Here is a 15,649-nt window from a genome sequence, read left to right as displayed (position 1 = left end):
CATGCAAAATTGCCTAAGTCATTTTGGGGTGATGCAATGAGAACAATGATGGACCTTATTAATAAAAAAAATCTTCAATTCTCATAGACAATGAAGTAGGAAAATATGTAGGGTATTTGTTTATGTGCCTAGTAATGAACAAATCAAACTGCACAATAAAACAAGATGATACATCTTTATTACAAATGACCATTAAAAATTAAATTATAAAATTTGGGATCTTATTAATAGGAAAGTCATTAGAAGTATAAATGTTATATATATATTTTTTTAAATCAAACCATTAAAGATTTTGACAAAATGAAAAACTAAAGTCTAGCAATGGGAAATTATTTGTTTGAGCGCTTTTACTTATGAGACATAATAATGAAAGGGGAGGTATTTAAGAAGCTGATGCCACTATAGAAGATAATCCTATCATTTGATGTGTCTACATATAGAGATGAATAAGAATAAGTGAACCTTCTAAAGCTACCAGTTTAATCTCATTTGAGAAGATTTATAATGGTGAGACAATCTTATAGCATTTGTTTATGTTATAATCACTAATATGGGAAAACCTACGAGCTTTAAAAAGCTATGGCAACTAAAATAAAAAGTGAATGAATAGATGCCAAGTAAGAAAAGATGAAATCTTTGCATGAAAATTGTACATATAATTTGATAAAAATACATAATGGTAAAAAAAAGACTTTAAAAAACAAATGGGTTTTAAAGTTGAAAACTCTAAGTGAATTGCTCATAACCAAATTACAAGGCAAGAAAGGCTGTGAAAGAGTTTAACCGGCAATTAAAGATAGATATGGAAGAAATCTTTTCACTTATTGTAAAGATGTCTTCTATTAGAGTAGTGTTGGGTTTAGCTACTAATAAGAATCTAAAGATTGAGCAACTTGATGTGAAGACTGCCTCTTTTTTCTATAGGAATTCAGAGCAAAAGATTTATATGAAGGATTTAAGGTTAAAGACAAAAGATAATCTTGCGTGAAGGTTAAAGAAAAAATTATAAAGGCTCAAATAAGCATGAAGGCAATGGTACAAAAAGTTTGACTCTTTTATGAAAGATTATAGATGTAGGAAGACTACTTCGGATGCCTATATATTTTTGAAAAAATTTTAATGAGGACTTTATTATTCTTTTACTTTATGTTATTAATATTGTTGGTTGTGGGTTATAACATAAGTAAAATTGAAAAGTTTAAGTAGGATCTTAATAAATTCTTTGCACTGAAGGATTTGAGGCCAGTGAAATAGATACTTGGCATGAAGATTACTTATGATAGAAAGAACAAAAAACTTTGGTTATCTCCATAAAGGTATCTTAAGAACATTTTGGAGAAATTCAACATGTGTAAGACAAAATCTGTTATATCTCCACTTGCAATTGTTTCAAGTTTATTTAAAAACAATATCCTACAAGTAAAAAAGATGACGAACTAATGAAAACAGTTCCTCATACATTAGCAGTTGGTAGTTTGATGTAAAATATGGCAGAAGGCATGATATCACTTATGTCGTTCGTGTGGTAAGTTGGTTTATTTCAAATCTAGAGAAAGAGCATTGTGAGTTATAAAATGGATTTTTGGGTATCTCAAAGGTAGTTTACGAGTGTGTTTATGCTTTGGGGATAGAAAACTTATTTCATAAATTGATTACTTTTGCAGAGGGAACTGTATCATGGCAATCAAGATTGCATAAATGTGTTGCTCTACTTACTATTAAAGATGAGTATATTGCAATTATCGAAGATTGTAAAGAAGTCTTGTAGATGAAGAGATTCCTAGAAGAATCGAGCCAGAAGTAAGGGAAGTTTGTCATTTATTTTGATAGTTAGAGTGCTATTGATTTAAGTAAGAATCTTACTTTTTGTTTAAAATAAAAAACATTGATGTAAGATATCAATAGATAAGGGATGTATTGGAGATGAAGCTCTTGTAGCTTGAGAAGATCAATATTACAACGATGGCTCAGATATGATGATAACCAATACTTTAGTGAAATAAAAGATTAAGATTTGCAGACAAGTTACAAGTTAGATTTACTAAGTAAGGTGTTCCTATGTGGAGATAAGATGTCCCACATATTTCAAGTGATTTTTAATTCTTGATCATGGTAGACTTGGGATCATGTCAAGACCCAACTTTTTCCTTATAAATAGGAGTGGTCTTTAGAAATGGGAACACACACTAAAAAGAAAAAGCAAGCAGTCTAAGTGAAGGTAAGTGAGCTTTAGTAGAGAGAGTGAGGGATTTGGGGGAGAGAGGGTAAAAGAGAGAGAGAGAGAGAGAGAGAGAGATAGAAAGAGAGAGAGAGAGAGAGAGAAATAGTAACATTTTTTTTTTCATTTAATAGTCTTGCGCTTTTGGACCTTTTATATGGTAGTTTGAACTATGATCTCTAAGAGTCTAAATTGCGGAGGATAGGATGGGGGGTGATATCCAAATTTTCATGTAAATTTTAGTATTATATTTATATTTACTTTTAGGGTTAATAACAACAGTAGCCCCTAAAATTTAGCTAATGTCAAATTTAGCTTTTGACTTTCTGATAATTCAACTGAAGCCTTACTTTATAACAGTGTTTGAAATTTGTTTATCTCTCTCATACACGATCATTGAAACTGCTTTTATTCTTAGAAAATTAAATTTAAAATATATACAAATAGCAATATAATATAATAAAATTAAATTATTGTATTTTGTTAAAAAAACAAATTTTCTCTTTCCTCTCATCTTTCTCTTCTCTTATCCTTTTCATCGTCTTCCCTAATTTGGCCAAGATGGCAAATTGAAATACATTATCGTCTCCTCTTATTTTCAAATTAATTCGAACTTGATTAAATTACCAAAATCATAACTAAACTTAATCAATGTCAAATTCAACAAAATGCAAAATGATAGTTTCTACTATACCACTTGAAAACCTTTATCAAATAGGTCAATATTCACTAGTGCAATAATTGGAACCGTTCCATGGGGCCTGAAGGACCTGTAACGACAAAAATAAAGGCACTTTATTACTTCTTAACTAAGTCAAGAAGAAGTCTTTTTTTGTTAAAGTTTTCAATTGGAACAAGTCTTTTGGATTTCCAACATTAATACAAAAATAAACTAGGACTTTTAAGAGACTGCCTAATCATCTTCTAAAAAGAAATCACCCCCTGAATTTACCAAACGTTGCATACTAGGATCCATTTTTCTGATGATTGAAAGTATCCTTATTTTGTTAATTTGCTTTATTTTCCATGGATTAATAATCAGTGGAAAAAGGTTCTTCTCCTTCAATTTGAATAAAAGGAAGGAAAAGAAATCGGCTCCATTGCCCCTTTCCTTTACTTCATCTAAGTAGTGCTCTTTATAGTAGCTCCATTGCTTCTTACACAATTACCCAAAAACACAAAACACAAAAAAAAAAAAAAAAAAAAAAGAAAAATCCTCTCTAATTAGCCATATTACAAGAAATAAATTTCATACAAAATTGAAATTTGATGGTAGATTTTTTTTTGTTTTTTCCAAATAGGGTGTATATTAGTTGATGGTTAAAGAAATTAACAAAAAAGTTTCAAACACACACACACCCAAAAAAAAAAAAAAAAAAAGAAAAAGAAAAAAAGGTTAAGTGAAACTATTAGCTTCCAAGTGACTTGAGGATAGAACCACTTTCTATACGAAAAGCATCTCACTTTATGCATTGCCTCAAACTGCACCTATAGAGTATGCCTGAGGACGATTGAAGCACATATTTTCAGCAATTTTAGAGTAATCAAAGCGCACGATGTTAAGGAAGGTAAAGAGGAACCTTGGCTCGGATGAGAGGGTTTAAGATAGGAAGAGCCACAAATGGTGTTTGCCATAAGAAGCTTCAAGAAGGTAGATAGAATGAACTTTGTTGTTGGAGAGGTTGAAGAAAGAGCGGTGAGGCCGATGAAAGTGCAAACTTTTCTTACATAGTTTCTTCTTTTTGCTCAATTATGTCTTCTTGGATAAGACCTTGTTGGTGATGGAAGAGCTCTTGCGCAATTACGTATTTTTTAATAAAAAATAGTAATAATACTTTAGAACAAATACTAACGTGTATAAAAAGAAAATAGATTTTTTTCTTTCAAATTAGTTTTTTTTTTCTATCTTTTATTCTGTTTTATATTGTTTTTAAAATGTTTTATTACGAAATATATCAAATTATATTTAAGGGTTAATTTATAAATGAGAAAGATCATTTTTCCCTCTAGCTATTAGGTTTAACGGATTAATTTTAATATTGAACCTATAGTTGAATTGTCTGAAAAAGTCAAACACTAAATTTGATATTACTCAAATTTTAAAGGCTGCAATTAGTATTAACCCTTATTTATTTTCATTATCATTTTAGCATGCTATGTTAACTATTAAAATGCATAAAAAAGGGGGAAAAAAATACATATTCCACTGCATTATTATTATTATTATTATTGTCGTCGGTGTTTTTTTTTTTTTTTGGCCAACTTTTTTTAATATTTTGAGATTATTTAACTGACATTATAAATAATAAAATAAAAATAAAATAATTTAAACTGTAAAGATAATGATACAATTATGAATATAAGATAATTAATAAGAAAGGTATGGGAAATATTTTGTTTTTTGGTTCGGTTTTTCCTATATATTATAAATAGGTTTACCAACTAGTGTTTTACGAGCATGTCCGCTATATATATATATATATATATATATTGTTTTTTTACATGAATTTCCTTTTTTCTCTTTTCCCACAAAGTCCCTATCCTATTTACTTCTAAATTAAATAAAAAATTAGTCCCCTATCTTTGTTGTCCCCTCCATTTATTCGTTAATATCGTTAGCCAAATAAAAAAGATAAAATGAAAAGTGCATATGAGAATTATCTCAAAAAAGAAAAGTACAACTCAAAACGAAAAAAAAAAAAAAAAAAAAAAAAGGATGCTTACCAGTAGGCCAGATAACGCTGCCAGGTGGCGCAATCAGAGTAGTTATTTGATTGTAAAGTGACCGAATTATTCATACCATACCACAAGACATTTCAACCGATACCGAATTCAGACACAGTTGAATCAAAAATGGACACCGCCACAAAAGGGAACACCGAGTCACAATCCGGTTCTGACTGGGCTGAGTTGACACACGAGTGCCTGATTAACATCCTCGCTCGCCTCACCCTGGAGCACCGATGGCGAGGACCCATGTTGGTCTGCAAGTCCTGGCTTCAGGCTTGCAAGGACTCGTCTCTTCACTCGGTTTTCGACCTCGAGACGCTGTTCGAATCTGCCACCGAGTCGACTCGCTGGTGGTCTGCCGAGTTCGAGAGGAGGGTCGATTCAATACTCCAATCTGTCACCGAATGGAGCGATGGCTCAATTAGGGAGATCCGCACCAGGCACTGCTCCAATCGCTCACTTGCTTTCGTGCCTGAAAGGTAGTATGAGCAATCTAAGAACACCCAGATAATTTAATTTGTTTGATTATTTTCTTTTTTTGTGTTTGGTTTCTATGCAAGGGGGGTTAGTTTTTTATGAGGAAAATTGGGTGTTGCTTTATTTTTTACGTTTTTGGTCTGAAATTTTTTGTTATGCTTTTTGTGTGGTCGGATTATGTTTAGAAAAAGAAAAGAAAAGAAAAAAAAAAAAAAAGGCTTGAAGTTTTGTTATTGATTGCTATGAGATGATTAGATGATTTGATATCATTCACCAAAATTGGAACTTTCAGGTTTGAACTTTGATGAACTGGAATAGTAGTGATACGTTCAAGTTCATCGAAGTTGTGCATAAAATGTGTTGTGCATAAAATGTTCATGCTTTTTCCAATTGTTTGTTCTGGTGTAGAGTTTGCTTTTTGACAATGTAACTTTAGGTTTGTGAAAAATTGTATTTTCAAGCTTCCATCTATGCAATTATCACTTTTTTGAAGTGGATAAGCTCCCATCTTTCCTTTGTGATTGGATTTTCCTTGGGTTCTTGTGGTCTGTTGGAATTTAAATTTACCCATTGAAACTTGCCTTGTTATCTTATGATTTAAGGTGCCAGAACCTTGAGGTTCTTTCAATCAAGAGCTGCCCAAATGTTACTGATGCATCCATGGAAACTTTAGCTTTTCGGTGCCCCATGCTAAGGGAAGTTGACATTAGCTATTGCTATGAGATATCCCATGAGTCTTTGGTGTTGATGGGAAGAAATTGTCCAAACCTTAAAATATTGAAACGAAACTTGATGAATTGGATAGATCCTTCCCAGCATTCTGGAGTTGTTCCTGATGATTATCTTAATGCTTGTCCTCAAGATGGAGATTCAGAAGCTGATGCAATTGGGAAATTTATGCCTCAATTGAAGCACCTTGAGATTCGGTTTTTAAAGTTATCGTCCAAAGGCCTTGCTTTTATATCTGAAGGGTGTGTGAATCTTGAGTATTTGGATTTGTTTGGGTGTGCAAACTTGACTAGCCGGGATATTCTAAATGCATCATCAAATCTTACGAACTTGAAGGAGATAAAAAAGCCAAACTTTTACATCCCAAGGTCAGTTTTTCATACAGAGAGGTATGGGCACTGGCGGTTGTATGATGAGAGATTTCAAACAGACATTTTCCGCATTTAATCAGGTAAACCTGGATATAAAATGCTTGTTAACAAGTTGTTGTGGTCTCATAAGTCCTGAGAATATATAGATCTGTATAGCTTTTAAAAAGGTGATGCTGTAGCCATTTTACTGCTTAAATTTTCCATGATAAAGTTATTCAGTGATACCTGTATTTTTGAGCTAACATTTTGGTTGTTATTGTCTATTTTGTAAAACATCTTTTGGCAATCAAGAACTTTAAGGGAAGTAGTTGTTTTATCCAGTGGACCTGCCTTCAATATTCAATTGAAGGGGGAGTAGTTTTTATTATTCTTTTTCTATTTCTGTATAAGTATGCATACTAAATTGGTATTGTATTTTACCTTAGCTCTGCCACTTGTTACAATTGTCTTGAATGTCAACTATTTTATTTATTGATTTATTTTTTCCCATTCCCCTTCTAATGTGGCTTGTGGAGTTTCTTATGGAATCCCTAGGTTTTAAATTTTAAGTTTCTATTAATGTCTAAATATCATTGACAATAAGGCAAATTCAAATACATGATATTTTTTGGAGCAGTAACAGATTTAAGTAAATCACAACTAATTTTATGCACAAGCGGTGTCATGCACTAACTTGTAAAATTCATTGACCACTCACACACGTCAAATATGTTGCATTGCCATATAGCATTTTCAGTGTTTCTTGTCATCTTTAAAGGTTTAGACCATGTTATGGGTGTTATAGTGTGGGCATGGAGTCGGATTTTTTGAGGCCATTGCCATTGACAGTGTTGACTTTTCTGGTAGCAATGCTTTTTTTTTTTTTTTTTTTTTCTTTTCTGTGGAAAGTTATTGATTGTGGTGGCACCTTGGATTTAGATGAAGGTTACTTGTTATTTGTGACACTTTCTGTTTTACTTTGTTGAATGAAAAGCTCTTTCTCCTAGCCAAAATAACAAAAGAAAAAAAAAGAAAGAAACAAGAAAAAAAGGGGCTTTGGCTGGACTTATACTCTCTTCCACCAAGAAATTCAATGGCCCAGATTATTTTATAAATTGTCTTTTGGTAATAAATTGTGCAGTTGTCTTTTAACTTGTCTAGCTAATGTTGGCTGCCCATGAACAATTTACCGGCCTTGGTAAAGCATAACTTTTTTTGACCTATTTAACTCTGAAATGCTTGCATGAGTGAATGTGTGCTATAAGGTGGCTAGTTTGAGTAAAGTCGCATAAAATAGGTGTTGCAATCTCATTGATCTTAAGATAGCATGGGTGTGTTATTACTGTATGGAGTATCTACCTATAGTGATGTATGCGTTTGTGTGCATTGGATATGCATTGCCAACTTGGCTACTAGAGAATAGTACCAGCTGGAGCGGTACTGATGTTAGGGGATGCTGAGGGCTTATGGCATTAGGTTTTTATTCACCAATTTTGGGTCTAGATAATGCTATCAATACAGTGTTTCAAGGCACTAGGAGGGGGAGGGGGGGATAGTGGTTTAAAATTTGAACATCTAGCTTTGAGGTATCTCTATGCTGATGCCAAAGTCATTTTTCTTTTAATTGAATGTGCTGATATTTCCGTGCATGTGGGACTTTTGATTCATGATTGCGGGCTGCTGATCCAGAATTACCCTTAGCAGAACCAGCCACACTGTTGCCACCGTGATGGCAAACAAGCAGTCTGGCCTCTTGGCAAAGAATGGTGCATTAACAAATATGTTACTTACAATCTATTATTCCCCCTCCTCCTCATGTTCAATGTATAAAACCTAGATAATATGTAAATTTCTATCGCCAGGATAGTTCCTTATGAATTCTGTCTGATTTCCTTCATAGATTTCTTTTTTACCATTTAAGGGGAAGAACTGATCCTGTAAATCTTGGTTTAATGGATAAAATCAATAAGAAAATGATTTCAGCAATAGAGATTGTAATATAAGAAATCCCTTCCTCTTTGGAGAAGGCAAAGTTGTGCAGCTGCTTTCTCACGAATTTATGTTTGAGTATTAAACGGCAAGTAATAGGAGCCAAACAGCAACTGCTGCATCGGTATGTTGTGCTGCTAATAGCGTGCTTTACGACAAAGAAAACATTTATGCCTATGCAATGCGTTTTCTAAAACACAGCTCCAGATGCTTCATTTTTCCAATTGGAATGACTTCATCGGGTATCCAAGGCATTAAAGCACGTGGAGTGCGTCATACGGTTTCATTGGTTTTTCCTGGTTTCCTATGGCCATAACATTGCCATGATCAAAGTGAAAATGTGATCACTTTTACAACTGTTCGTAGTGAATCAGTACATGATTATTGAGTTATATGGAGATAATCAGAGGCAGTTTGATTAATACAGATAACAAGCCTAAAACAAAAACTAGAATCCAAACTTGTATTTAGGCAACTCAATCACCAAAAGATGGAGTCAAAACAGCAGAACAGAAACAAGCAATCCAGCTGCAACATGCCTGAGTACAGCAATAAAGGGGTTGGACTTAAGAAGGAAAGAGGACGATCCATTTTTGGCTGTACGAGGGCGCTTAAGGTCATTGGCACCTCCATAAATTGCCTTTGCTCTTCGAGAAATCCTCGAAGGATGAACTTCATTATTCTCTGTCTCATATGCTCCTTGATAGTCTATTCTACTAGATTCACCAATTGTTTCGTACCCATCTGCACAAATATATGGTGAATAGAAAATGCTTATTTGGATTCGGATGATTTAAGGTAAAGAAAATCATTAGAACAAAGAAATCTGTAAGTGCTTACTCTTTAGCCGTTTTTCCTGCTCCAAAGTTGCATGATTTCCAGATTCTGTGGTGAAAGCGCTTTGACATGCAGTAGCAACAAGGAATACTACGATGAAGAAGAGCCAAATAAGTAGTTTAATCTTCATCACTGTAAAGTGGTCTTGGTTCTAAACAAGATCCTAAGAAAGATGGTGAGGGAAGAGGACAATTTGTAGGGGTTTTAGGATTCCTGTTTTTAAGCACCAAGTCGACAAATTTATTTATTAAAAAAAAAAAAATACAGAAAAGTATCTGATTAGAGAGCAAAACTGGTCGGGCAAGTATTTCTCATGGGACGGTGATAAAGAAGAATCTAGTAAACATAAGTGGCGCCCATTGACGTGGTTTTGCAGCCTTGGTATTGCCGAATTTATTGTAACTTTATTTAATTTTTCTACAAACGGATCAATTAGCCATATCTTTTCTGAATATAGTAATTAAATTTTGAGACGCATATTATTTATTCCAACCAGAACAAATATATATATATATATATATATAAATACATGTATAATAAAATTTGGAGACAAGTATATGGAGGAAAACACAAAAGAGGATGCTTGTGGAAAGTGCTGTCTGACATCGAGCTCTCTCCTTTAGATAAAGACATAGCCGCATAATATGGGAAAGAATAAAGTGACCCTTTCAATTCGAAGGATAGATTCTCCTATTTTCATAAATTTGGCCGATCAACTGACTAATCGCTTAGAAAGTAGATTTAAGTGGATTTAGAAATCTTTTATTTGTCTTTGAGATTCCTAAAGAACAATTAAAAAGGGTATCAGATAAATATATTAGAAATAAATTGCAGTTGGTTTTATTTGAATGCTTTCCTTTCTATTTTCTCTTATTTTCTTAATTCAAACATAGTATTATTTTTTTAATTATTTCTTTATAAGAAAGATATCATAAGTTATTTCAAAAAATAAAAAAAAATAAAAGATAAAAAAGGGGTTAAAAGTGTAGGGGAATAACTAGGGTTTTTTCGATAACTAGCCACTTTACAATTGCATTTTAGAAAAATAACAAATTTTTTTATTTTTTTAAAAACTAACCAATATTTTACCCGTTTGGACTAAAGTACCCTTATCTATATTTTTTCTTTTCTATTTTTTTTTTGTTCTTTTCTCTATCAAAAAGCCTTTTATTTTTTTTGGTTTCGGTTTTGTTTTCTCACTTTCCCTTTGAAAACGTTTGAAAATGCAGCTAGGGCATATGCACATCTTACCATCCCGGCCACCATTTTCACCGACATTCGTCTCCCATTCGCCGGCATCGTCCTCGTCCATTGTTGTGTCGGCAAGAGTCGTTCGATTGAGAGCTACCGAGACAAAGGAGACACACAAAAGGCAACGCCTTCCATACCGTTTACCGCCGTAATCGTCCTCGCACCACTATAGTGTCGTTCGCTGTCATCGTCCTCCCACCAGGGGCTAGGTCGCTTATCTTTCTCTTTTTAATGTGTTTCATTTCTATTTTGTTTGTATTGGAGCCATTTGAAACATCAAAGCATGTTCCTGTGTCCAATTGCATAAGCAAATAAATAATTTCATGTGAGCATTATGATGCTTCTGTAGTTTGTTTTCGTCAGGTGAAGAAATAAAATATGGTATTTGTTATAGATAATTGTTTTATAGTTATTTTATCATAGTTCCCAAGGGCATCTTTTGAAATTTTCAGGCAGGGTATTTATGCTACCGCTGGGTAGAGAGAGTTATTATTGACCACGAGCAAATTAGAAATACCAACTGCTAAGTTTTGGGAGAAAAAGAGGATATGTGGTTCCTTTTGCCAGCTTCGAGCTATGAAAGGTGAGCTTCTGTTTCGTACTTTTAACTCTAATTTCTTGAATATTGAATTGTAAGTTTGATGAATTATTAGGAATGAGAAATCTGATCACTTGAGTGACATACAACATTGTATCTGATGATTTTTTGCCCTGATCTGTGTTGTCTTGGTTTCTTTTTTGGCATGACAAATTGGGTTCAACAAAACTAAATAGCATGCAGATATAGGAATGATGGATGTGGCTGTAAATGACCTTAATGCTTGTTATAGATCTCATTAACGGTGCTCTACCAATGCCGTACTTCCATTTGTGTCCCCCCTTTGGTTTGGGAAAAGCTTCTTCTACTGTTTTCTGTCATTTTTCCTAGCCTTTCTTTTTTTGTATTCTCAGAGCTCTGAAATTTGATAAAATTTCCAATATGGTCATTCTAGTATATGGACAACGGTTTATGAAATAAATCATGGAAGGTGTTTCTAGAGTTGCATCTATCTGGACTTCTCAAATTTCTCCTTGCAGGTAGTCTGGACGGTTAACTATTATGCAAGCTAGCACAAGAAAAGTAAAGAACAAATCCCGAGTACCGACTGAACAAAATCACCTCATGTCGGGATGCTATAACAACAGCCAGTAAAAGGAGGTCAATTTTCTTCGTATTTTGGGTCCCTCTTTTATGCTTTACTACTTATGTCATATGTTATCGACTGTTGATTCAATGTCTGAAAATCCTGATATGCACTCTCTCGGTCCAGTGGCTAGAAAAGAAGATTGGCTATTTTCATCTCTGCCATAACTTCCATTTGACTCTTACTTTTTATATTCAAACTCACAAATAGTTGGTGTCTGAGAATTATTCTTGCCTTTTTTGCATGTTATTATGTGATTAGGCCATAGATGGATCATGGATCAGCTTGATGAGTACTTCTGTGAAGTTCACCTTTTTCCTTTTGAGGTTGGACTTGTGTATTGGATTTCTGAAATGTGGCTTCACTTTGCTGTTTGTGGCATAGGAGAAGATTGGAAATCTGCCTACCTAATTGTTTATGTGAACTTACGTGTAGGGAGGTTGATTTTTCTTTCTTGTAAGGCTATTGATTCACTTGTATCTAGGCTGCATTATTGTGATACTGATAGGTCATATTTAGGCAACCAGAACAGAGATTTTAACTGGAGTGTTAGTTGTTTTTCTTGGTGTTCATGTTGAGATCTGGCTTATGACTGGTTAGACATAACTAATTGTATGGATTATATTTGTTTAAAAGGGTTTATGCTTCTTGTGGTTTTTTTCTGTTGGTGGAAAATTTCCAAATTTCTCATATGCTCTTGTTCATATGCACATCTTACACATATAATATGCTAAATTTGATTGCTGCATGGTTACTAATTTGATTTTCTATTTCTTTCAGCATTGGAGGAGCAACTGATGGACTGAGCAGAAAATTGAAGCACAAAATTTGCGATCGTGGAGTTACAAGTGCAAGCTGATAAAATTACACATACACTCACAGAGATAGATAAAGAGAGAGAGATATATAATAAATAGATAGAGAAGCATTGGTGGTGGTTTGTCCCCCATTAATGTAAGTTGCTTCTCTGTATAACATAGAAAATATTTTGCAAACTAATTTCGCTTTAATGTAACGAACTTATCTGAAAACCTTTAGTTGTGTTGTATTGAATGAGTTTTACAATTTTGAACCTTGTCATTATGCGCTATGCTTATAATATTGTTTTATTTGGTGTGACAGAAATGTTTGTGTTGCATGGTTAGAATGTTTAATGTGAAATTAAAACTATTGTGAAGTTGTGTTTTTGTTTGAATTTAATGGGAGGTTTGAATGTGAAACCATAATATATCTATAGGTTATCTTTACGAAGCAATGTATAATGTACACTACTAATGTATAATGTATTATGCGCTGGTTTGAAAATCCCGTTAGGTGTATGTTATTTTGGTTCTGGAAAATTTTCCACCCCGAGGAAAATATTTTCTCTTTTTTTCCTCCTGGCGGGAATTTTTTTACTTCTGGAGGAAAAAATTTCCTCCAGGCGGAAAATGTTTTCCTCCTAGAGGAAATTTTTTCCGCCAGGCGAATTTCCTCCAGGAGGAAAACATTTTCCTCCTGGAGGAAATTTTTTCCTCCAGGCGGAAAACCTTTTCCTCCAGGTGGAAAAATTGTCCTTCAGGCTTTTCTCGTGTCGGAAAAAACGTTTCCTCCATCTGTTATGTTTTGTTGTATTTGATTTGCAGATAAATGGATTCAGATTACCAACGAAGGTTTTGGGACTCGGAGATATCGAGGGCAAAGGTTAATTGTAGATCGAACTTCTGGAAAGCCGTGTCGGATATTAATCTCCGATGGCATCCTTCAGGTTTTGGAAAAACCATGTATATGCTTGCTCGTTCTCTCCATCTCCAATGCCGAAAGCCAAATGATATATTTGCTTATTGCCATCCATGCCCGATGCAATATACATGTACCCTTTGTATTTCCCTTTCAATGTAGTTGCATCAACAGCCAATACGGGTCTTATGTGGGATGTAAATCCCCTAATGCTTGCTCCAATCGCCATAAAGAAATATACAAAATTGTTATTATCGTCTGTTTTGATACGTGTAACAGTCCCAGGGTTCTTCGACACTAACTCAAAACAGTAGGCAGGTAACTTAGCAAAATTCTCCTCTGGAGATCCCCTAACACTGTTAAGTGCATACTCTTTACCTCTCCATGCTTTGTTGTAGCTTATATTCACCCCATATTTCTGCAAAAAATCATGTTGAATTTCTTTGGGTTTGTAAACACGTGCAATAACTTCATATTTAGATTTGATACATTGCCCGATAACCCGGCTACTGGCTTGCTTGTGTTCTCGATGCACGATATCTAACGAGCAACTGTGTACATTATCAAAAATTCTCACAACAAATATTTCTCCATTTTTAAATGTGGTTGCACGTAGTCGCCATTTACAAGTATTTTCCAAGCATACAACCTTATACCGTTGTGTAGTTGATCTTGTCACCTTGAACTCCTTATTTTCTCGCATGCAATAGATACTCAGTTTATTCTGTAGGTCACGTTTGTTGCGAAATAATTGTCCAAATACTATGCTCTCACAGCCAGTGAACTTTGACGAAAATATGGCCATAGAACCACTTCTGTTGCTCGATGATATGTGGTCACTTGTAGCACGATGAACCCTAACATCATCAACTCTTTCATTGTTCATTTCAGGATGCATATCATTATCATTATCCGGCAACTTATGATCAAAATCTACATCATTATGACCAACATCATCCCTTGCTGCATTGTAATTCTCATCATGATCAATATGATGCAACTGCTCATACTCCTCGTCGTTAGGAAACCATTCAGCATAGTCACCTCCAACATCAACTCCTTCGTGAATGTTAAATGATGTCCAGGCCCCCCCACGAACATCAACTTGATCTCTAAACTGAGTTTCTTGAACCATAATTTCCTGAGATGTAGCCTGAATTGGTTCAGTACCGGAAGCTTGTGGTAGACGACCGCCAATTGGAGGACAAGAAAAAGAATGAAGATTACTCCCACTATCCGAAGCAAATGCTGTTTGATGAACATTTCTACATACATGTTCAACTTTTGAAATCACCTCAACATATAATGGAGGCCGCATCATTGTCATCCCTCCATTCCTCACTTCTTGAAGAAAGCATTTCATATCCCTATCACATCGTATTTCTGTAGGATCCAACTTTTCTGCACATCGTCCATATATCCATTTTAGCTTTAGCAAATATTCATTTCGATCTATCTCAATAGAATTGAAAATCTCATCCTCTAACTCTGATTTTGTGCATCTCTTGCCGACGGAAACCATTACATTTTTACTATTTCGATATTCCCATTCACCACTATCATTTTGTACCAATGTTCCATTGTATAAAACCGCAATTACAATGTCATCATCTTCCATTTGACTACAAAATTAAATGAATAACGTTAAACTAAATCAATAAATATATAAAATTTTGAATAATATTAAACAAACATATTAACTGTATTAAAAAAGTTGATTCTGTTTTTTTTTTCGGGCCAAATATAGCTTTTTCCTACTGGCGGAAAATTGGCGGAAAACTGGCGGAAAACTGGCGGAAATTTGCGAAAACTGACAAACTGGAGGAAATTGACGGAAATTCATCTTTTTCGCCAAATTTCCTCCGTTTTTACTGTTTTTCGCGATTTTTCAGTTTTATACAAAATTTCTCCCATTTTCAAACCATATGCCACCTAAAGTATCTTTAAAATCACATAGAACATTTCATAAATCAATTTCTTGCATACCCATATCAAATAAAAAGCTTAAAAAACCCTAAACTAAGAAAACTTACAAGAAAAAATAGAAAGAGAAAAAACAAAAAAAACACATATTTCCGTACTTTCATCTAATAAGAAAAAAGATAAAAGTTTTACCTGATTTTAGTTTGAGATATGAGAAAATACAAAAAAATGAGAGTGAGAGG

General features: G+C 34.0%; 2 protein-coding genes across 3 annotated transcripts; one reads left to right on the top strand and one right to left on the bottom strand.

The window, feature by feature from the left end:
• The first annotated feature begins 4,941 nt into the window (after positions 1-4,941).
• LOC107426635 (F-box protein SKIP1) lies at positions 4,942-8,401 on the top strand. 2 transcript variants are annotated; one of them, XM_060819454.1, is made up of 3 exons: positions 4,942-5,427; positions 6,028-6,605; positions 8,194-8,401. In XM_060819454.1, the coding sequence occupies exons 1-2, from the start codon at positions 5,072-5,074 to the stop codon at positions 6,599-6,601; spliced, it is 930 nt and encodes a 309-aa protein (XP_060675437.1). In that variant the 5' UTR covers positions 4,942-5,071; the 3' UTR covers positions 6,602-6,605; positions 8,194-8,401. The 2 variants fall into 2 exon arrangements, with proteins under 2 accessions (XP_060675437.1, XP_060675434.1); XM_060819451.1 differs by having other exon boundaries at positions 4,943-5,427; positions 6,028-8,401.
• Positions 6,933-9,715, bottom strand: LOC107426651 (uncharacterized). Its single transcript, XM_016036892.4, has 2 exons — positions 9,334-9,715; positions 6,933-9,237 (listed from the first exon to the last, which is right to left on the bottom strand). Exons 1-2 carry the CDS (start codon positions 9,458-9,460, stop codon positions 8,990-8,992), a joined length of 375 nt encoding a protein of 124 aa, XP_015892378.3. The 5' UTR covers positions 9,461-9,715; the 3' UTR covers positions 6,933-8,989.
• Between the last annotated feature and the right edge of the window lie 5,934 nt (positions 9,716-15,649).

This window comes from Ziziphus jujuba, chromosome 1 (assembly GCF_031755915.1).
Source record: "Ziziphus jujuba cultivar Dongzao chromosome 1, ASM3175591v1".
In the NCBI taxonomy this organism is placed as follows: Eukaryota; Viridiplantae; Streptophyta; class Magnoliopsida; order Rosales; family Rhamnaceae; genus Ziziphus; species Ziziphus jujuba.
This window is presented reverse-complemented; position numbering and strand designations above follow the sequence as displayed.